Genomic DNA, 23,316 nt, shown 5'->3' on the forward strand with positions numbered 1-23,316 from the left:
GTGCGTGCTGTCCTGTAAACCAAAACCTGGTCCTGATGAGGCAAAACCTCATTTCTGAGGAACTGGCTAAGTTTAGGGTGAATATTTGTAATAATAATAATTGTGGTTAGGTTAAGGTTAGAGTTAGTCGTTAACTGGTTATAGTTAAGGTTAGGGTTAACACTTTGTTTAGCTGTTCACATGAATGGAAATCAATTCAGTGTCCTGAGAAGAATAGCTGTGTAAACCTGTGTGTGTGTGTGTGTGTGTGTGTGTGTGTTTGTGTAATAGCTTTCATAATTGAATCTAGTCCTTCTCCCCTTTTTCCCCCGTGATGCAAGACATAACACATTTATTTACACACACACACACACACAGCACAAAATGCACAAAACGCTAATACAGTAATTATATTTGTTGGCTGCCGGCAGGGATTAGACTAATGACAGTAAAGAAGTGTGGTAAATATTCATTGTAATTGGAGTGGAGATTGTGTTCAAACAAGATAATAAGTGGTAATGTAATACTTGATTTTAAAATAGATTTGTAATGTTTTTTTATTATTGTTTAGTTTGTTTAAATCTGTGCTGTTAAAATCAGTTAATCACATATAACGTTTTTTTTTTTGTTATTATGTTAATTATATCAAATAAAAAAGCCCTTTTTATTACGTTTTTTTGTGGCTGCATTCATCCTCCTCGTTTTCCTAACTTTACCCCCCTGACTCTCTCGTCCCCCAGATTACAAGAGACTACACCTTTCTGGATTACATACTGGGAGGATGCCAGCTCATGTTTACTGTGAGTATTAAATTAGCATTCCTGTGGGGTTTTTTTTGTTTTTTTTCTTTCCCTGACGCTGCTGAAGCGACATGGTAATGAGTCACATGCTGCAGCATCACTTGCTCTTGAAAATTGAAGGGGGAACATTTTCGTTCTCTGTCGTTATCTCCCGGGGGTTACAGCGGGATGATCATTTACATTCAAAAAGGGAAAAGCACGAGAAACAAGAGGATGTTAAATTTGTCAAGGGGAGAGAAGAGTAATGGGGTTTTGTGAGTTGTGGGTATGTTTGTTGTGAAAAGAGGAAACGGGGGGAAAAAAACAAGAGATTTTGGTAAAGTTACTTTTGAAAATGACGGAAATAATAACAAGTGAATCTGAGATTAAGACAAAGAAAGGGGGGCAGTTTGAGAAAGACAGTGGACACTGATTTGGACATGTAACACGAATCCCAATAACTCTAACCGGGCTGTTAAAAAAACCTTTATTTACTTTAACAATAATAATTTAATATTTAGTTTTAGTCCATTTTACTTTATCAGTAAATCTTAATTTCTGTTGGTCCTACTGTTTCAAGCTTAATTTTTGGTGATGGTTTGGTTCTCATTCAGTTTTGGTAATAATCTACTATCACTGATAATGTCACATGTCACAAATACCCATCACTTGCAGTGGAGAAAACTGTAAAAAGAAATTATATCTCTGTCAAATCTCATTGGATTTTAACAGAGTTTTGTATGTGTATGCCAGATCAGACATGCTACCATCAGATTTAGTTTCATGATGATTTAATCCAGATTACAGATTTGGCAGCAATTTTAATTTAACATGGTTCAGTCCCATTTAACTAATTCAAATGTGTATATCTCAGCAATATACTGGATTCTAAGGTTTTTCCTGTCTCTTTGTTTTTTGGTTTAGTCAGCGTGTCGTATTTTAATTCTCCACTGTCTCCGGTGGCTACATGTGTTCATCGACCATGAGGCTGATGTAAATATTTTGATAATTTCCACACGAGCAGAATTCCAGTGCGGTGGGAACGTTAGTCTGTTTCCAGCAGCGATGAGATGAGCAGCACATTTAAGGCGGAATGGGAACTCTTAAATCCTCACTGCTCACTCCTAATCTTTTGCCTTTTGTCACAGACCTGCAGCTCTTTTCGCTGAAGCGCACGTGCACACACACACACACACACACACACACACACACACACACACAGCTATTTTTACTACACCGCATAAAATTTCCATTCATTTGGACAACTAATAATTATACATCATTATTTTTATAATCATAAACCTAACCACAATTCAAATCTTAATCTTAAGGACTAGTTTTGTCTCATTAGGACCAGATTTTGGTCTCCATGAGGCCTACTGGTCCTGACAAGGTCAGTGTTTATGACAGAAAATGTCCTAAAGAGGCGACAAATACAAGAACGTGCATCTAATACTGTTTTAACACAGCTGCCATCTCTCAAAATTCATTTACATTCACACACGTGAGCACCAATGTATAACATACACACACACACATAAACACAGAAATCCTCAGCATCATCGTCATACAAACATTTTATTATCTCACATACGTTGGTACTCAGAAAATATGCCAGAAATATCTTCAAACACACACCTTCCCCAGCTCGTGCACACTAACTGATTTAGACACACTCATGCACACACACACACACATATAATCTCACAATGATGCTTGATCATAGAGGACGTCTTCTCACACGCACACATTGCCACTTATATGCTTAGATATTGCGCACACACACACATCTACACAAACACACACCCATGCAGGCAGAAGGAGCTGTTCCGCGGTGTTCAATCAGACTTAGCGTAGCTCTAATCCTAATCTCTACGAAGAGAAAGTCTCAGGGCTGTGGAAGCTGATGGAGAGAGAGAGAGAGAGCATCATTTCTGTGTTACACACTCCAACACAAAGAGACAGCCTGTGACTGCTGGTGGGCTGTGAGTGTGTGTGTGTCTGTGTGTGTGTGTGGGTGCGTGTGCATGTGTGTGTGAGAAAGACTCACTTCAGTGGAATTACGCTGTTATTCATATCTGGTGTTTGATATCATTCAGAATTGAGAGTGTAAACGGATATTCAGTAAGGGATATTTGAGAGCGGAGAACAAAAGGTATAGAAAACATACAGAGATGATGGAATATGTGTCACACACACACACACACACACACACACACACAGAGTGTAGAAGAGATCCTTTTCCTGAAGTATGAGCTGATTCCACCTGGTCGTCAGGATCACATGTTGCTCTCGTACCATTTGGGGGAAACCACAGATTTGCGTGAGGCCACGTCTCTGGACCAAAATAATGTTTCTCTTTTATTATTTCTACGTGGTGGTGCTTTTGGCAGAAATAATTAAACGTGGTTGATTATAACTAGCTCCTGTTTATGAGTTTAGTTTGTTAATTTTCATGGTGCCTCACAGCAAGAAGGTCACCGGTTCACCTGGTTAGACCCTTTTGTACTAATGTAGGTTTTCTCTGGGTTTTCGGGTTTCCTCCCATAGTCCAAAAACATGCAGAGGTTAATTGGACACTCTAAATTTGTGTGAGTTGAGTGGTTGTTTGTCTTTGTATGTTTGCCCTGTGATGGACTGGCGACCTGTCCAGGGTCTACTACACCTTGACTCCACCTCTCCAGCTAGTTAGGTTTGGAATAAAAAGCACCTGGCTGTTGTTAGGAGAGGTAAAAAGTAGCATACTAGATTACGGCTGCAACTAATGATTATTTTCATAATCGATTAATCTGTCAATTATTTTCTTGATTAATTAAATGATGACGTTCTCAAATGTCTTGTTTTTGTCCACAAACCAAAAGTGTTCAGTTTTAATGATTTCTTTGTTTGGTGGAGCAAAGAAACCAGAAAATATTCCAGTCATTGTTTGTAATTGGTGTGATGTGACGTGTGGGTTGATCACCATGGATTGTAGGTATTTAATGTGGTTGTGCCATAGTTCTCCAAATGCCAGAATTTGTGTAAGTAAGACATATCTTCAAAGTTTGCTGTGTACATGGAAAACGAAAAATCAAAAGATTGTATTGGGGAAATGTTTCCGAGTGGATGAGGCCTGAAAGTCTCCAAAAAAAGAAAGCCCCTTCAGAGGGGAAATCAACTAGTTTTGGAGTATTCAAATTAGCTGCTATATTTACCACTAGTGTGAAGAAGAGCCTGCTGTTGTTGTGTTCATTAGGTTTCTTTAAATTAAAGCTTTAAGGTGGGCGGATCTTTCATTGTTTTCCTTACTTTCCTCTTTAGGAATTTGTTTAAACAAATTTTCTCAACAAAGATATCTCAGCTAGTTAGAGGAGAATCTCTGCACTCGCTTTGCACAGACTTTAAAACCCCATTGTCCCCAGTGGCTGTAATGATATAAACTCAAATCCATTCATGCCAAAAAGAGGGGAAACTAAATAAAATGGAGAAGGACCAAAGCACATTTACTCCCTTGTTCTTCAGGTCAGCTTACACGGCAGAGTCCACTGACCCTGCAGATGGAGAGAAAAACCTTTTCATGAATGAGAACACAGGCGGGCTTCTTATCAGCAAAGAGTCAGGGCTGTTTCTTCAGTCCGTCTGCTCGGTGCTAGAATTTACAACAGATCTCATCATTTTATTCAGTGAACTGAGGCCAAGCTACAGCAGTACAGAAGCATTAGATCAAGATATACGGGCAGGAGAAGATTACACAGTGATACCAGTGAATTATTGACTCTAGTTTTGTTTTCATGAAACATGTAGACCCTCCCGTGTTTTGAATTTAGCTTGTCGTGTTGGGGGAATAAAATAATAAAATAAATTAAACAGATTACATTCATACATGGTTAAAATGCATACATTCTATGTAAAATATAATTGGTCAGATTGCCATCACAGGAAGTCTGACACGAGAATCAAGCCGAAAAATTGTAGATCAGTTAAAAAGACTTAACTATCTTAAAAATGTGGGTTAATCTCCAACAATTAACAGGGAAATGTCTAAAATTTCAGTATTTAACGTTGGAGTCTGTGCACTGATCATGGAGGAAGTACTGAACAAATAGTTTTAATGAACTGATTCTAATGATTCAGACTGAAAACAACTGCTTTACAAGTCACTAGTGAATCAGCTTCCTGTTAATACTGATACGTTTACCCGAATGGTCACTTGATATGAAGTTTTAACACTTAGTAGAACAGATACAGTAGTAGTAGAGAGGATGTATCCACAGTCTCCATCTGTGGAAGTCTGACACCACTCTCCTCCAACCGCCTCTGTGGCTGTGCAATTTCAAAATGAGTCTGGAAGGTTCTGACATGAGATGCTTGACAAGGCAGAGCCCGAGAACATGTGAGGAATGTCAGTTATTTGGCAGTTATTTTTCTGTAGTGAAATCCCTCTAATTTGCTGCAGTCAAAGATGTTTTCTGCCACATTCACCTCTGTGGAAACATTTTGTTTTTGTTTTTTTTTCATTTTGCTTTTTATTTTACTCGTGTGTCAGCAATTACTAAACGCTTGAGGCGAGGAGTGAGTTGAAAGCAGAAACCTACTGCATCTGTCACTGAGGAGGATACGGAGAGAAAAATGTTGACATGTTTCTAATAATAATAGAAAAATTTATTTATACAGGACTAAACAGTTCAAATCCAGTACACAGATACATACAAAGTGCTACACTAGAAGTCGTAAAATAAAACAAAATAGTTTAAAGTTAAATACTCAGTTGATTAAAAGTGCATGCATCTTCATACATGATTCTGCATATACATACATACATATGTATATATATATATATATATATATATCACTGTATTATATTTCCTGAAAATGTCATCATTTGTCTACTTACCCTGGGCTAAGAGTAGTTTGCAATATGGGTCTCACTTCACACGTGTGTTGTTCCAGGACTAACATGCACATATACACAAAAACAGCAACACCCTAATTCTGTCACTCTGCATCTGTGTGTGTGTGTGTGTGTTTGTCACTCCTGCTGCTCTTCATCCTCTCGTCATTCACCTAATTTGCCCAATTTTCTGTGTAGTTTTTCATTTTACCTCTTCCTGGGGTTGTTTTGTTGTCCGTGTTGAAGCAGGACGTTGTTGTTGTCGTCGTCTCTTTTTTGTTGTTTTTTCCCCCTCGTGGATCCAAACATAATACAGAAAGAGGGAGATGGTTGGAGAATATCTTAAAGGTGATAGAAAGCTAGGGAGGTTTGTGAAGTTTCTGGGTCGGGTTCTTGTCACCACACACCGCTGTGTGACGCCTGAGGAGAAACTTGTCACTTTTAATCTCATATTATGTTAGGCCCTGTGTGTCTGTGTGTCTGTGTTTGGGGTACATGTGTTGAAAGTGTCTGTACGTTCTCACAGTGTCACCCTGTGGTCATCTGGGTTTAAAAATATCCCTCAGTGGGACTTTAATGCCTTTTTTTTCCTACAGGTCGCCTCTGCACTGTTTCTGTGAATCTGGCCTCGGATGAAGACCTTGTTTATCCGAGACATAAAAGCAGAATGGTGACTTCCTTAAGGGCTTTGGAAGTTTATTAAATCACGAAACCACAACAGTATATGACGGCAACAAAAAGCACCAGTATACAATAAATCCTATAAATCATGTGTCAATATGGGCAGAGCCTTTTCAGAGATGGAGAGATTATCTCATATGAAGTAGGAATCAGCTGATACAATACCTGGTGATAATAGCTCAGTTGTAAATTAATCACAGATGAATTAAGTTGATAAAAACACTTAAAAGACTGTATCAGAGTGATAACAGTATCGCTACATACTCATTGATATTGTATGAATCGTATGAAGCACAACCTTTGACAACAGAGGGCTCCCAACATTTGTCAACAATTGTTTTGTTTTTGCTCATCTGTCAGTCCAGTTAAAATCATCACCACAGTTCCTTAACCCTCAAATGTATCATTTAATTTCCTCCTGTATTTTCATAGGTCGGCATTGACTTCACAGCATCCAATGGGAATCCACGAGAGCCGTCCTCCCTCCATTACATCAACCCGCTGGGCAGCAACGAGTATCTGGCCGCCATCTTAGCTGTGGGACAGATCATACAGGACTACGATACGTGAGTGTTTCGCCCAGTCTGTTGCGTTTTTGCGTTTGTTTTCAAAAAAAAATGTATTTCTTTCTTAACCACTTTAAATTACGTTGATGAAAAATGCCACAAAGACAAGGAAAAAAGCAAAGGAAAAATATTGGTAAAATATGAGAACCGGACTATGTAGTTAATGATGTGACTTGTGCTGGTTATATAAATATTGGACAAACCCAAAAAAGGTGAGGGATTGTACATATCATCATTATTCAGCTGCAACCCTGTTCATTTAAACGTCATCATCATCATGCATCTCTTGTTCCTGAAATACTTTCTAAACTTTCTTATGGATAAATAAAACAATTCAGATGCATCCGTGGAACCACCTGACAAAAGCATGAAAGTATTGGTCCACAAGAGGCACGAAGGCACTGTGTGATTTCCTTTGCTGTCTAAATCCAGCTTGTTGAATTTGAAAAATAAAAGGTTTAACTTGCGCTTCAATCTGTTGTCATGGTTTCCTCCTCAGCGACAAAATGTTTCCTGCTCTGGGATTTGGAGCTCAACTCCCACCAGACTGGAAGGTATGTATGTATGTGTGTGTGTGTGTGTGTGTGTGTGTGTGTGTGTGTGTGTGTGTGCTTGTATTTGTTACCTCTTTCCTGGAACAAACACTGACCTTGTCGGGACCAGTAGACCTCATGGAGATCAAAACCTAGTCTTAATGAGGCAGAACCTTTCTTTTTCTGAGGAACTGGTTAAGTTTAAGTTTTAAAATTAGATTATGGTTAAGGTTAGGGATAATGGGTTTTTTCTAGGCTCTCCAAATGATTGTAAGATTGTGTGTGTGAGTGACAGAGCGAGAGAGAGAGAGAGAGAGAGAGGTAAAGACGGGGATGGTGGTCACATGAAACCTTGGGAGTTAAAGCAAGCCTGCATCAAACATACATATATACATTTTAGAAAAACATATCACATACACTGTAAGCATTATACATGCATATTCACATGATTATGCAACTGTCAACCCATCTGTGTTGCCATGGCGCTGAGCTGATGAAAAGGACAAAGGAGAGAGAGCAGAACACAGAGAGAGATGAAGAGAGGGTGGGAGGGAGAAGGTGTGGGAGAAATGGACAGTATGTCTCAACAACATTTCACTCTGTTCTCAAGGATGAACGTCAAGTTTATTGTCTGATGTGTTTTTTGTTTTATTTCTTCCTCTCAGGTGTCACATGAATTTGCCATCAACTTTAACCCCACCAACCCCTTCTGTTCAGGTGAGGCACAAAACTCAGCCAAGACCCTGCCACACCTTTTTGCAACTGTTGATACTGTGTATTGATATTTATTTTGTACTTTAATTTTCTTGGATTAACCTGTGTAGACTATGTCGTCCTCTAATCTGAACATCAACAGTTTGATATCGAGCTTATGATTTGGCTCAAAAAGTATGGATGCAAATGGCTGTGAATAAGTGAACTCATAGAACATTTACTACTGTATCTTTAAGACGCATACACATATTAATATTTTACATTGTAGAAAATAAAAATAAGACAAGATATAATTCATTGTCCCGAAGGAAATTTGTCTTGAACACATCTTCTGTTTAAGAAAACACTAAAAAAAAACAATCAAATGTCAAAGTGCGTACTTGACCACACACCTAGAAATAGGGAATGAAAAATGTTAATTCCATCTTATTTAATATAAGGTAATAATGATAGTGATGATATGCTTGATCACCTGGATGTTACTGTTCTAAAATGAAAAGGTATTACTGTAATATCTTCTTTCGACCAAACTATGAATGACACATGTGGACTAGGAGTAGCCTAGGATTGAACTATTGACCTGTAAAGGTTTCTGCCTTACTATGTACAGTGCCTTGAGATAATGTATGTTGTGATTTGGCACTATACAAATAACATTTTATTGAATTGTATTGACCACCCAACCAAATGAGCCACAGCCATCTCTTGATGTTAAGGTTAATATGAAACTAATTAAGACACATGACAATAAGGTTCATTAAAACACAAGAATGGATATTGCCTTTAAGTTTAAATTTGAATTGATGTCATATTTATTGTATATTTGAGTCAACGTTTTAGATGACCTAAAGAAAGAAGCTGGTACATAAACATTTTTATTAACCGCGTAGAGCCCACTGTGACATATGATGCGGATGCAAACAAACTTGACTCAACTTGAACCAGTCCTTTATGACGCTGACTAATTTTCTGTTATTCCATTTAATAAAATGAACCTGAACTGAAAATACGGTCACGTATCTTATGTTGGACCTACATGTTCTGCCGGCGAGCAGCATGAACAGATGGCATTTACTGAGCCGTCTAAATATGAAACATAATGTCTGCCGTGGTGCTATATGTAAGAAAAGTGAATGTTTAAAAAGCCTTAATGCAGCACTGAAGTGAGAGAATTCTAACACTGTTGTGATAAAAACAACCAAAATCTGGAGGATTGTTAGGTTTAAGAAAACATTCCATCTCCAGATCTTGTGGCAGCAGCAGGTGTCCTGCTTCTCTGTGTGTGTATCTTACTGACTGAGTAAATAACACACTTCACACTTCCCCTACACTTTCCACTGAAGACATTTGTCTGAGTTGGCAGCGCGAACGCGAGCGCACAAATAATTGCCCCTGATAATTTACACTGAGTGAATGATCCAGATAAATATATTCACAATTAATTATTAGAGTACAACTCTGAAGAATTTGAAATTCATTCACCGGTTTGTTCTTGAGTGTTGATGGAATACCAAGTGATCTACATGATTTCCACAAGCACGTCTGAGAGCTCCCCCTACAGGTACCTCCGTAAACCTCCTTCCATCCATTGTCCACCACTTTATCCTCACTGTTGTAAAAATGTGAGGAAAAAGAAAAATCTTGCAGTCTATGTTTGGGAAATGAATGAACATACTGTATATATTGGGTATCGACGATTGGTTGAGTCCATCCCTCGTTGATTTTGGGTGGATCTTGCTAATTTAATGGTCTAATTCCTGAGGATTGAGTTATAACCTGAGCTTTGTCGGGGTTCCGAACAAAATAATAGACTGAGATAAACAAATATATAATAGCCTGTGTGCTGAGAGAGAGTGAGAGAGTTCACTTCTCCTTACACACGCACAACATGGTCATGGTCAAACATTTTCAATAGATTTCATATATTTAATTTATGTCATAGGAAAATCCATCCATTTTCTACAGCTTTATCCTCCACAGGAGGGTCGCAGTGGGGTGCTGTGCCAATCCTAGCTGACATAGGGCGATTAGGCGGGGTCACGCCCTGGCGGACAGTTTGCCAGTCCATCGCAGGACCACATATAGAGACAAACAGCCATTCACTCTCATTGTCACACCTACGTTCAATTGAGTCTCCAATTTATCTAATCCCCATATTTCACGTTTTTTGGACTGCGGGAGGAAGCCGGAGAACCCGGAGAAAACCCACACATACAAGGGGAGAACATGCAACTCCATGCAGAAAGGCCCTTGTTCCGACTGGGGTTTGAACCCGGGTCTTCTTGCTTCAAAGAGTACTAACCACCACACCAACCGTGTGGCCCAACATGGGAAAATGTGCAATTTATTTCATTTTATTTGAACCTCTGGCCCCCAAAGTGTCTGTCAAGAAGAATTCCGACCCTACGACAAATGTGTCCCTAAGCAAGAACAAGACACTCAACCCTACATGGATTGGTCTTGACGGTTGTGCTGGCAGCGTGTGAATAGGTTTGGTAGACGTAATGTTCGTGAGGGTTATGGTTAAAAAGTGACAGCCCTAACAACATAGTGAAGCAGAGGAATGGTGGAATGTCGGGGCTGTGATGTATTCTCTTCTTGAAATTCAGTAAATTTGAATTTACACTCTCGCTCTCTCTCTGTATTTCTTGTTCTTCAGGTGTGGAGGGCATCGCCCAGGCCTACTCCGCCTGCCTCCCTCACATTCGTTTCTACGGCCCGACGAACTTCTCTCCAATCATCAACCACGTAGCGCGTTTTGCAGCCCAGGCCCTTCAACAGGAGAAAGCAGCGGTAGGTTGAAACAAAGCTGGTTATCTGCTCTTCCCACATTTTAATTATTCCCCATTTGAAACCTGTGTGATGGAAAACAACAAACCACCAGCCAGAGGTATGTCGTGTACACCGCTACAGACAACCTTGTACCACTTTCTGTCAGAACACCCTCTTATGCTGACGTGCTTGGCCATAATTGGTTCACATATCAATGTTTAGTAAAGAGACTGTGAAGCCTCTGTTGATACTGACGGGGGTTTAAGAATAACGGGAGGAAAGGACCACACAATATGTTAATTAAGCACCTTTTAAACTGTGTTGAATGCAGGTGAATGTGTTTGTTCAGTTTAAACTACTTCCTTTGCTCGTTGAAATTGAATCATCAGTAGGTTCAGACAGCAGTCAAACTCTCTTCAGGTTCACTTGATCCTTTCAATATCGTCTTAAGTTGTTTGCTCTCCTGGGTATAAGGTCCATAATGGGGGAAAAAAGAATACAAGAATAGAATGGAGTTGTAATTTTATTATTTTCATGCAAAATCTTAGATGATCAGCGTCAACCTGCTTACTGATGAGGAACGTGGAGAATGTTGTAAAGTTATACTTGGTTATACTTTGGTTTTCACAAATACAGAAATACACAATTTTGTGTCAAGAAGCTGAGTCTCTTTCAAAGAAAGATTCACAAAGACATAGAGGAGGAAATGGCTGTTAGTGGTCGACTGCAAGGTTACATCTGTGTTTTTTTGTTGGAACTATGACGACATCTTCAGTACAACAACAGAGGGCCAGGCTCTTTATGGCGTATGGATTGTGGTCATTAACTAATGACTTTAGTATGCCTCCGTCCACATGATGCGACAGCACTAAAAAAAAAGTCGTAATGGTCAAAATCACTGGATTGGTTATTGGGCAGTTAAACATGTACAAATCCGAGAAGAGTATTTGTTATACAGTTGAAGAATTATGTCTCTGAAATAGCTTGAAATGGCACAGATGTGTTAACAGCTTCATGGTTTGACATATACAGTAGAGGAAATAATTATTTGATCCCTCCCTGATTTTGTAAGTTTGCCCACTAACAAACTAATTAACAGTCTATACTTTAGATGGTTTATTTTAACAGTGAGAGACAAAACAACAAAAACAATATTTTTAAAAAAAGATACACATTTATTTGCATTTCATTGAGTGAAATAAGTATTTGATCTCCTACCAACAATAAAGAATTCTAGCTCCCACAGACTAGTCTAGACCTAATCTCAACTTGTTACCTGTATAAAAGACACAGAATGACTCAATCAGACACCAACCTGTCCATCATGGGCAAGACCAAATACATTTCTAAGGACATCAGGGACAAGATTATAGACCTGCACAAGGCCAGAATGAGCTACAAGACCATTGGCAAGAAGCTGGGTGAGAAGGAGACAACTGTTGTTGCGACAATTAGAAAATGGAAGAAACATAAAATGACTGCGGTCTCCATCAGTCTGGGGCTCCACGCATGATTTCACCTCATGGGGCATCAGTGATCATGAGAAAGGTGAGGGATCAGCCCAGAACTACACGGGAGGAGCTTGTTAATGTTCTCAAGGCAGCTGGGACCACAGTCACCAAGAAAACCATTGGTAACACACTACGCCATAATGAATTAAAATCCAGCTGCGCCCGTGAAGTGCCCCTGCTCATGAAGGCACATGTACAAAATGTACAGGCCCCTCTGAAGTTTGCCAACGAACACCTGAATGATTCAGAGAATGATGATATTCTGTCTCTCCCTGTTAAAATAAACCTACAATTAAAAGTATGGACGTTAATTTGTTTGTCAGTGGGCGAACTTCAGATACTTATTTCTTCCACTGTAGGTACACAAAGAGGTGGTATCGTGCCAGTAATATCACAACATTATTTGCTAAAGCTTAAATTCTTTCTTCCTCAGTATGGCCCTATAACTCTGTCATTCTCAAGTCAATCAATCAGCCTTTATTAAGGTAACAAAAAGTGAGTAACGAGAGTGCAGCTCAGCTTTTTTTTTTAAAGAGAATATTGACCGCACCCAACAGAATGTTTGACCTGCATTCTGTATATTTTGTTCGAGGCAGACACAGATGGAGTAAGCTGAAGTGTACTCTGACTGTCATGCAGGTGGTTGTTAGCCTTTATTTATGGTGACAGGAAAGGAGGAAGATAGGGAGAGGTGGAAAGTGTGACGTGTCTGCGTGTGTAGATGTGGTGTCTCTCTTGCTTTCTCCACTCTCTCTGTGTGTGCGTGTGCTGCTGGCAGACAGTAACAAGTCACTGTGTCACACTGGCAAATGCAGGAGGAAGCGACTTCTAGCCCCATGTTTTACATCACTCCAGCCCTGGAGCGCTCCTCGACTACGCTCTCTCTGCGCTAAAAGAATAAAAGCACAAGTCACCTTCTCTCCACATTAGATTTAATTTAATATTAGAAAAATATTCCGCAGTGGCCGAGATGTCTCAGACGAGTTACACAACTTGTCCACACTGATACAGACAAGGCTCTCTGTGTGATTAGTCCCTAGCAACAGTCTGCCACACTTAACAACAGACACAGAAATAACAGACCACTGAATGTCACTATTGTCACTAATGCCTGTGTTAATAACTTGACTAGTGTTTAGTCTGAATAAACAGAAATAATGTGAATTAAGTGAATAAAATAATCGTCTGATTAGTCGATGCCAAACTAATTTTTAATTGCAGCCCGACAAGACTTAAGTCTGACCATTCCTTTTCACTATTTGCACTGGAGTAAGTTTTTGTTTTGTTTTTTTTGGCTGAAATAAAAGTCTCAAATGAGCGTTATTTAGCCGAGCTGCTATTTAAATCACAACGAAATGTGCAATCACCGCTGCCTCTCTGGACTCTAAATCTGCCTCTTTGGGACCCAAATAATTTGTATTTGTCTTTGTTTGCCACAGTCTTAATTATCATGAGGCAGCAGTGGTTGGCACTGGCGCCGGCTTGAACACCCAGTGAGGCCCACTGGTGAGGAAGCAGAGTCACACTGGGCCAATGAAAAACTCATTAAAAAACTAAATCGGAAAAAAAATATATATAAGAAAGTAAAAGAATGGATGTAGTCATTCCTTGAGAAAAAAGGACGGATAATTATGAGGCTGTAGAGTGTGTTCCTGTCTATGTTTTGTCCTGGGTTCATGTTTTTCATTTTTTTGTGAACACGAGTTTAGATAAAACGAAACAAGAATGCGCACAAACTTTGACATCAAAGATGACAAAGAGCTCTGGGAGTGAATTACATCGCTTGTTAAGCGCAGCACGATGTGCCTTCTGGGGTCAGTCACACACACACACACACACACAACCAGGGCTGCAGATCTACACACACACACTGTACATGTTCCCCCTCTTGCACATATCCAGTGGCATGTCCCCTGCCTAAATCTGTAGAGAGTGCAGTAGCTGCTGGGTATCATTATGCTCCCACAGTGCTTTTTGTTCGTAATTGTACCCTGTCACCCTGTGGAGAACAAATACACAGAGGGATGCACTCGTCTGTGTGTGTGTGTGTGTGAGAGAGAGAGAGTGCAGAGCCTTTTCTTCTTTTATATTACAGTAAGTTCAATCAGGGGTGGAGCTTAGGAAGGAGTTAACAGACAATGGGATGTGACAGTCACGCGAGAAGTGTGTGTGTGTTGTAAATGTTTTCACAGTCATATTTAGGTCAAAATATCGATTCGGTGATATATCATCGCCGTTCCACGATATTTTAATCATCAAATGAAGGCGCTGCTCAAATGAACGAGGGCCGGAGAAGAGGGAGTTCACAGCAGGATGATAGTGGAGAAAACTACGTTAAAAGACGCTCCATCCACGTTTAATACGTATTAAGCACTTTGTTCTGAATGTTGTGACTAAATGGAGAAATCCTGTGCTTTTATTTTCCTTCAGTTAGACAGTGATGTATCGCTGTATGATTGTCTTGCAATATATTGATTATCACAGAATCGTTGTATTGTGGGACATGATATGACCCCTAGTCATATCATGGAGACAAAAATCCAGTCCCTGTAACGTGAATTATTACATGTTGTATGGTTAGAAAGACATTTATAGTTAGTAGTAGATAAAGTTAAGGTAATGGTTAGGCATTTAAGTCGTGGTGGTTAAAGGTGGGGTAAGGGGCTGCAGGGAATATATTATGTTTATTATGAGTGTCCTCACTAAGAATGCAATACAAGAATGTGTGTGTTTGTAGGGAGGTTATATGTGTTCTTGTTCCTGATAATGAGAGAACCTGCAACTGCAAACTGTGCAACCATGTACGAACACACTCCTGCTACTGACACACACACACACACACACAAGCTGTGACCAGTAAAGTCAGTGTGTGTATCCCAGTGAGCGAGCGAGCCTGTCTCTGTGATAATGATTGTCTAATGAGCGCTGCTGTTACCACATTAAAGAGACAGGCTTCAGAGCCCTCCCTGTGTGTGTGTGTGTGTGTGTGTGTGTGGTAGTGGGATTTCATTTTCAGTGAAAACATTGTAACTTATTTTTTTTTTTTTTACATTTTTAGTTTTCAGAACTGAGCCTTGTTATCATGGACCGTATATAAAAATTAACGTCCACTCACACACGTTACAGTTTGTCGTCTATTTCCCTCTAAACGGGAACATCGTTTACAAAACTGACTTCATATTTTATTGAAGACGACATGAAACCGGTGATCAGGATGATTAACTCCTCAGGGAAATGTTTACTGAAGTTATAAATCAAGTGAGAAGTAGAGGCTCATTCGAGTTATTTTTGCAACTGATGGCGGTGCCCCCTGATGGCGTTCTTCCACAACTTCACTCTCCAAAATGGATTAATGCGTTCACTTTGTAATAGGGATTATCTTCATTTTCTAGATCTTCATATACTGTTTATGCTTGTTTATATTTGTTGACTTGTTTGTGTGTTGAGTCTTATGTAAGCTGCATTATAGAGATGAGGAACAAGAGAAAGACCAGTGGAGAATTCATTACATTTTTGGTTCAGATCCATTTAATCACTGTACTTGACTTTGCACGACACAGCATTTCTCTCCATTCACATTTCATCATCTCTCAGGATCTTACATCTGGTTTTTGACGTAAATAATCAGGCATATTTATGACGCTTAGACCTTTGAGCTTCTACAATTTGGCACAATTTTCCTTTTACAAAAGCAACGTACTGCCCTTGCCCAACGTTGTATTTTATCGATCGCACTTATGTTTCACTCCTTCTGGAACTTTGTCAATAGTAAAGTCAAAATAAAATGATTCAGCAAAAAAGAAAACGAAAGAAAAAACCCACAGCTGCAAAAGAACACCAGTGCTTAAGTAAATATGTCGGTGTTTAACGATGTATAAGTAAAAACATGTTGAGTTTGTGCTGCACTGCCCCCAGGTGGTTAAAATAATAACTTCAGTTAATGTTTTTATCGTACACAGAAAATATACACTTCAATATAACCACTCATACAGACTATATCCTATAATATTAAACTTTTAACTCCTCTTTCACTATTTATAACAGTTTTTTTTTTTTGTTCGTCACTTCTTATAATTCTGGCTCTGTGTTGGTTTTATATATTTGTGTACAGCAGCTTGACTAAGCCTTTATGTATGAAAAGTGCTCTATACATAAATCTGCCTTGCCTGTAATGCATTGAAAACAATTAAGAAGAAACAGAGTAAACATGTATGTTTGTTGACAGGCGACAGGATGTTTCCATCCCATCCAAAAGCTTGGTCTGTTTCCCTCTGAATTTACTGTAAATGATTCATCATTTGTTCTTTATTTAGTCCGTCACCATTCAATTTATTTTAAACTCTGTGTGACTTCCGAGAGAAATAAAAGTTCATTAAAAAAACTTTTCTTTGCTCTTTGAATGGAGCTCAACTCGCTGTAATCTAGAAAACCTTTCATTTTGGTTTCTTTTACAGTCGTTGACAACATAATCATCACGATTGTGACAGATTTTCTTCTCTATTTGCATTTGTTTCAATGAAAATCTTTCTGTTTTTTTTTTCCCCTCTGCAGCAGTACTTCACTCTCCTCATCATCACAGACGGCGTCATCAGCGACATGGACGAGACCCGCGACGCCATCGTACAGGCGTCTAAACTGCCCATGTCCATCATCATCATCGGCGTGGGCAACGCAGACTTCGCTGCCATGGAATTTCTCGACGGTGACGCCAGCGTGTTGAGGTCCAGCGCAGGAGAGGAGGCGGTGCGGGACATTGTGCAGTTCGTCCCTTTCAGGGATTTCCGTAATGTGAGTATCACTCTCAACCTGGTATTTATACACAGACTGGGACCTAAGAGACATGACGCCAGAACCCTAACCTTAAGCTAACGTGCCTCATTAGGACCAGGTTTGAACGCCGATCTTGACCGGGACCAGTAGTCTTCATGGGGACCAAAGTCTGAGTGACCACAAAGAAATTTAAAAACAAAAACATAGACAAAGGATGACCACAAAGAGACACAAAATGACCATGAAGAGACACAGAACGACCATGAAGAGACAGAACGACAACAGAGAGACACAAAATGACCATGAAGAGACACAAAATGACCATGAAGAGACACAAAATGACAACAGAGAGACACAAAATGACCACAGAGAGACACAGAATGACCACAAAGAGACACTGAATGACCACAGAGAGACGCAAAATGACCAAGAAGAGACAGAAACGGCCACAGAGAGACACAGAACGACCATTAAAAGACACATAATGACCACAGAGACACAGAATGACAAAGAAGAGACAGAACGACCACAGAGAGACACATAATGACCACGAGGAGACACAGAATGACCATAGAGAGACAGAGTATGACCATAAAGGGACACAGAATGACCATGAAGAAACCGAATGACCACGAAGAGATGACCACCAAGAGAGACAGAACAACCATGAAGAGACACAAAATGACCAAGAAGAGACACAGAACGACCATGAAGAGACAGAGCGACAACAGAGACACAAAATGACCATGAAGAGACACAGAACGACCATGAAGAGACACAAAATGACCAAGAAGAGACACAGAACAACCATGAAGAGACACTGAATGACCACAGAGAGACGCAAAATGACCAAGAAGAGACAGAACGACCACAGAGACACACAGAACGACCATGAAAAGACACATAATGACCACAGAGACACAGAATGACCAAGAAGAGACAGAACGACCACAGAGAGACACAAAATGACCAAGAAGAAACCGCAAACAACCACAGAGAGACACATAATGACCACGAGGAGACACAGAATGACCATAGAGAGACAGAGTATGACCATGAAGAAACCGAATGACCACGAAGAGATGACAACCAAGAGAGACAGAACAACCATGGAGAGACAGAATGAGCACAAACATTTACTTGTCTCTCTTAGCTCTTTAAGACCTGGTACAAACCCCCACCTTGTAGGGACCAATTGTTGTCATGGGAAACTACGCCTGGGCCTCATGAGGCAGATCCTCATTTCTGAGGAGTCTGGTCAGAGTCAGGATTAAGACGTGCATTGTGATTGGATTATGGTTAAGGTTTGAGATGAGGTTCTGGTTATTCTGTCTAAATGAATGCAAGTCAATGCAGCATTATCCTATGTGTGCAATATGAGTGTACACATGTGTGTGTGTGTAGTTGTAAAAATGTGTGAAGCAAGAGACAGAATACAGGTTAATTAGTGTGTGTGCAGCCTGAAAATGTACACACACACACACACAAAGACTAATTTAGTGTATTTTGTTTTGTCATTTTTTTGTACTGTGTGTGTGTGTGTGGGCTGGTAAGTGGGTGAGCTGACTTCCTTTGTTGTGGGAGGAACAGACAGTGTTTGCTGGCTTCCTTCCAGTTTGTTGGTGGGAGGGTGAGAGACAACAACAACAAACAGACGAGAACAGAGAGGGAGAGAAATGAAGCTGAGACTCAGAGGAAACCTATTAATGAGACTGACCTGAAATGACGAGCTGCTCATTTGGCAGGAGAAGTAGTAGGTTGGTGTCGTCGGTGGCGATTGGACCGAACATTAGAAACTATTACAATATCATTTATAGAGAGGGAGTTGGATCGGTCTGTATCTCCTACAGTCACAACCTCCGTTAAAGTCTAATTCATGAGACCAAAGCGATTTGACCACAACATTTACAGTGGCAAGAAAAGAGAAGTTCTTCAAATAATGTCTCCTACAGTAGATTATTTTGGTGCTACATCAGCTTACAACAAGGTGAATGTCTCCTCTGTCAAAGCCTGAGGAGGCCGGCATCAGGTTCCCACTGGTCCTGGAAATCCCTGGAAGTTGTAAATTTGAGAAGAAGAAAAAAGTTTCAAGGTCCTTGAAAGTTTTAGAGAAAACTGGTGTGAATAGACGTGGGTCATTGCTGTTTCCACCTGCTGTTTCATGCCCTGCATCGCTTGATGTACGTAGACTAGACCTACACAGAAAAAAAACATTTAATTAGCGGTGTTGTGGACACTGTCCACTGTCTCTCTCTGCCACTGACGTGAGATTCCATGCAGAACGACGAGCAAGAGAGAGCAAATGACAACGTGATGCCTGGGAAAGGAAAATTCCAAGATCTCTGTCTCACCCAAAATTACAAAGACACTTGTCCAGATGCAGAGTGTGCTGGAAATCAAGAAAAGTAGACACCATAATGGGCGAAGCGGCTCTTGCAAGTTGCCCTCTCATAAAGCATGTTTGGTCCTCGAATTTGAGGGAATTGGTCCCATTTATGAGGTCAGGCACTGATGTTGGGACAAGAAGACCTGGCTCACAATCTCTGTTTCAGTTCTTCCACACCAAACTCAAAGTCATGTTGGAATAGAAAAGAGCCTTAACTGTTGCCACAAAGTTGGAAGCATAGCATTGTACAAAATGTCTTAAGATTGTCCTTCATTGGAGTTAAGGGGCCTATACAGAAATACCTCAATTCAAATACTTTTGTCCATATAGTGTACGTATCAGTCTATAAACAGAGATAGTCAATTTCAGTGGCTACTCTCCTCAGATGATTCCAAAGACAGATGCTCAGGCTGAAGTGACTCATGGTTTACATGGAGCTCCTGGCAAGAAATCACAGAAGAAGATCCTTTCCCTTACCCAGAAAAAATATATATATATCACAGCGGCTTAAAGTTCACTTCGACACAAATCCTCTCTGTTCCCATCAGCAGTCACCATGGTGACCAGAGATATAGCACAGGTCCCAGCGATAGGAGAGAAGATAAGGTGTGGAGCAGAGGAGTGGCTCATGTGGTCGCTCGAGTCATCTCGGAGATGAAAATGTTATATATATACTGTATATATTATATATAAAAGAAAATATTTGTGTAGATTCATGTGCCATCACTTTTATGAATCACTCACTTTCCCGCATCAAAGTCCTTTGAGTAAATTAGTGTTTTTAGCTTCGCCCACTACTGCCCCTGTGTGGTCAGTCTGTCACTCAGGTGAATCTGAACAATGCATTTCAATACATTTTTTAAAATACAATAGAGATGGAGACAGCATAGATATGAGGCTGCAGTTAAAGTTTCGACCACAGGTGTCGCTGTAGAGAATTGTTTTTGGAAATTACGTATGACGCCTTTAACTGTGCACTCTCACTATTAAGTAAATAAATGAAATACATGTTTGTGCTTTTTGAAAATTAACGTGCTTCAACATCCAGACTGTTACTATTATATATTATATATTATATAGCCACTCGTTACTGCTAAAATTACTATTATCTTCATCCATCAGATGATAGTGAAGATGATAATTGGAATTAATTGATAATTAATCATCAAATTATTTCATCATCGATTCATCTGTGAATGTTTTCAGAATTTTTCAGCCTCTTAAATGTGAATATTTTCTGGTTTCTTTGCTCCATATCACAAAGAAAGAATTCAAATTGAATTATTTCGGTTTGTGGACAAAACAAGACATTTAAGAACATCATCTTTTCCACATTTTAGAAACAATGGTCAACATTTTCTGACATTTTATGGATCAAACGATTGTGTTCTCCATCTCTCCTCTATCTTCTTCCCTCCTCTCCATTCTTCTTTTCACCCACCTCTCCTTGACTAACCTCCTTCCCTTCCCCCACCTCTCTCTCCTCTCTCCCTCCCTCATCCAGGTCGAGGCAGATGTTTGTACACTGTTGTATTCCTCATGCTTGCTCATTGTGTTCCTGTTGGTTTTCTCTATAACTATTGTAAGGTCTTGACCTCACCATGTAAAGTGCCTTGACATAATATGGTATACAAATAAATATTTAACTGAATTGTGCCTTCCTTCTTCTCTCTCTCTCTCTCTCTCTCGCGCAGGCGCCCAAGGAGACTCTCGCCAAGTCGGTTCTGGCCGAGTTGCCCCAACAGGTCACTCAGTATTTCAAACAGCGGAATGTCCCGCCCATCAACCCGGCACCAGAGTGAGGATTCACACCACCAACCACCACCACCAACCCAGCCGAAAAAAAAGATGAGCGCACACACTCACACACACACACACACACTTCATATACACTGTACAATAGCTCAACAAAACCTCTCCTGTCGTTAATGAAAGACAGTGTGTGTGTGTGTGTCAGCAGAAATTAGTTAAGGAGAGTAAAAAAAACTGAAAAAAATTAAATATCTGATGACATCACTGCCTTTTACTTAGTACTGGTTTAAGGGTCAGTTTCCAGTGTGACTCCATCAGAAGTGATGTCGTCCGTCTCTTTAAGTGTATAAAGTGGAAATGTACAGTATGAAGGACCTTGCATGTTAAAGGTGATGGCAGGTTTTTTTCCAGAAATGACTGAATGATTATGCAGATGAGACACAGAGAAGCAGCTTCCTTCATTCACCAGGATGTGGTTTGTCTTGTTTTTTTTTTATTATGCCTTTTATTTTTTGCATGTATGTATGTGTGTGTGTGTGTGTGTCTTGTGACTGATACCATGTGATGCATACAGTACAATGACTGAGCTGAACCTCAGCGGTGGTTGAATCCTCTCTGGCTGAGCGTGTGGATCGTTTCCTGGCAGCAGATCAGATGAACGCTGCTGTCTTTATGCTCGGACCGAACCTGAACATGAGTCAAGTGAACGTTTTTGGGTTGGTTGTTTTTTTTCATGATGCGTTCCAATTGTAGTTGGAAGTTGGAATTACCAAGTTCCTTGTCAGAGGTCTCAACTGGAGCGCCCTCTCGGGTCGGATTTCCAACGTGAAAAGTGGGAGCAACCTTGCAAACCCCGACGTAGGATTTCCAAGACGGCCGCCGCTCCGGTGAACAGTAAAAACACTGTTAATTGCATTTCTGTGTTATTTGTTTCACATGAAGTCAGTCGTACACATAGTTCTGGACAGTTTTTATTCGTGGACATGTTGCTCAAAGCATCGTTATTGACTGGTGGTGGCTAACATCCATGTTTTTCCTCACCCGGAAGTGACGTCACTCTCAGTTCCCGACTTGTGACGTAAATGAAACTTTACCCTTTTTCGAGGCTTTGATCGCCTGTCGCCTGGGGAGGCGGCGGTTAAAGCTGCGCTATGTTGAATTTGATTCAAGACAGCAGAGTCGGAGGAGAAGGAGCTCGAGCGGTACCGCGGCAAACATGTGAGTCTCTCTGCAGACGCATCTGGCTGTTAAATATGCAGCCATTTTTGTCAGCTTTTACAGAAATCCTTGTATTTCTTATGACTTTTTGTCCACCCTGCATGTTGTTGATATTTACTCTCTGTTTACAGACTCGTGCTGATGATGACAAACGCATGACTTCTTTTCTTTTTTTATTTAACAGATTTTATAAATACTTAAATGAGATTATGTGTAAACAAAAGAAAACAAGAAAGAAACAAAAAAGGTAATGAAAGTGTTGTCATGAAGTGTAACGAGTGCAAGCAGACGTCTGTGATGCGCATGTTCAGTATATTGAATGTATATTTATATTATATGCTGTTGCTGTTCTAAAAAGGCCAATGTTTTTAAATGTACTTTTTATGCAGTGCTGATTTGTGTACCTGAACTGCTACTGTGTTTGTTTCCGTGCATCTTTGTAACAAATGATGTGATATTGATTTTATATAAAGTTGTGTCTTTGTCCACACTCAGGTTAATAAACTGAAGAAAACGTCACGCGTCCTCTGCGTTTTGTGGTCGCGAGCACAGGACGAGACACGCAGCGACGACAAAGAGACGCAGGACAGCTGTAAGGAATGCACAATAATGAAACACAAATTGACTGAAAGACCTCCAAGATACACAAAATGATCACAAAGACGACCATGAGACGTTAATGACCACGGCAAGACACTAAACGACCACAAAGAGACACAAAACGACCACAAAGACATATAAAACCACCACAAAGACACACTAAACGACCACATAGACACAAAATA

General features: G+C 40.1%; 2 protein-coding genes across 3 annotated transcripts in view; one reads left to right on the forward strand and one right to left on the reverse strand.

Annotated features, from left to right (window-relative positions):
• Positions 1-23,050, forward strand: part of cpne2 (copine II) — a 36,007-nt gene extending 12,957 nt beyond the window's left edge. Inside the window, exons 10-17 of one of the 2 annotated variants that reach the window (XR_006361129.1) lie at positions 720-779; positions 6,742-6,875; positions 7,375-7,429; positions 8,074-8,125; positions 10,782-10,915; positions 16,957-17,193; positions 21,256-22,531; positions 22,663-23,050. Coding sequence is in view for 1 of the 2 variants with exons in the window: in XM_044035768.1 (XP_043891703.1) it covers positions 720-779; positions 6,742-6,875; positions 7,375-7,429; positions 8,074-8,125; positions 10,782-10,915; positions 16,957-17,193; positions 21,256-21,363 (780 nt within the window). In the remaining variant the exon portion in view is untranslated. Of the gene's footprint in view, positions 1-719; positions 780-6,741; positions 6,876-7,374; positions 7,430-8,073; positions 8,126-10,781; positions 10,916-16,956; positions 17,194-21,255 lie in introns of both variants that reach the window. The other variant, XM_044035768.1, reaches the window with a different exon arrangement.
• necab2 (N-terminal EF-hand calcium binding protein 2) overlaps positions 1-23,316 on the reverse strand; it is a 521,316-nt gene that overhangs the window by 334,451 nt on the left and 163,549 nt on the right. The gene's annotated exons all lie outside the window — the stretch shown is intronic.

This window comes from Solea senegalensis, linkage group LG10 (assembly GCF_019176455.1).
Source record: "Solea senegalensis isolate Sse05_10M linkage group LG10, IFAPA_SoseM_1, whole genome shotgun sequence".
In the NCBI taxonomy this organism is placed as follows: Eukaryota; Metazoa; Chordata; class Actinopteri; order Pleuronectiformes; family Soleidae; genus Solea; species Solea senegalensis.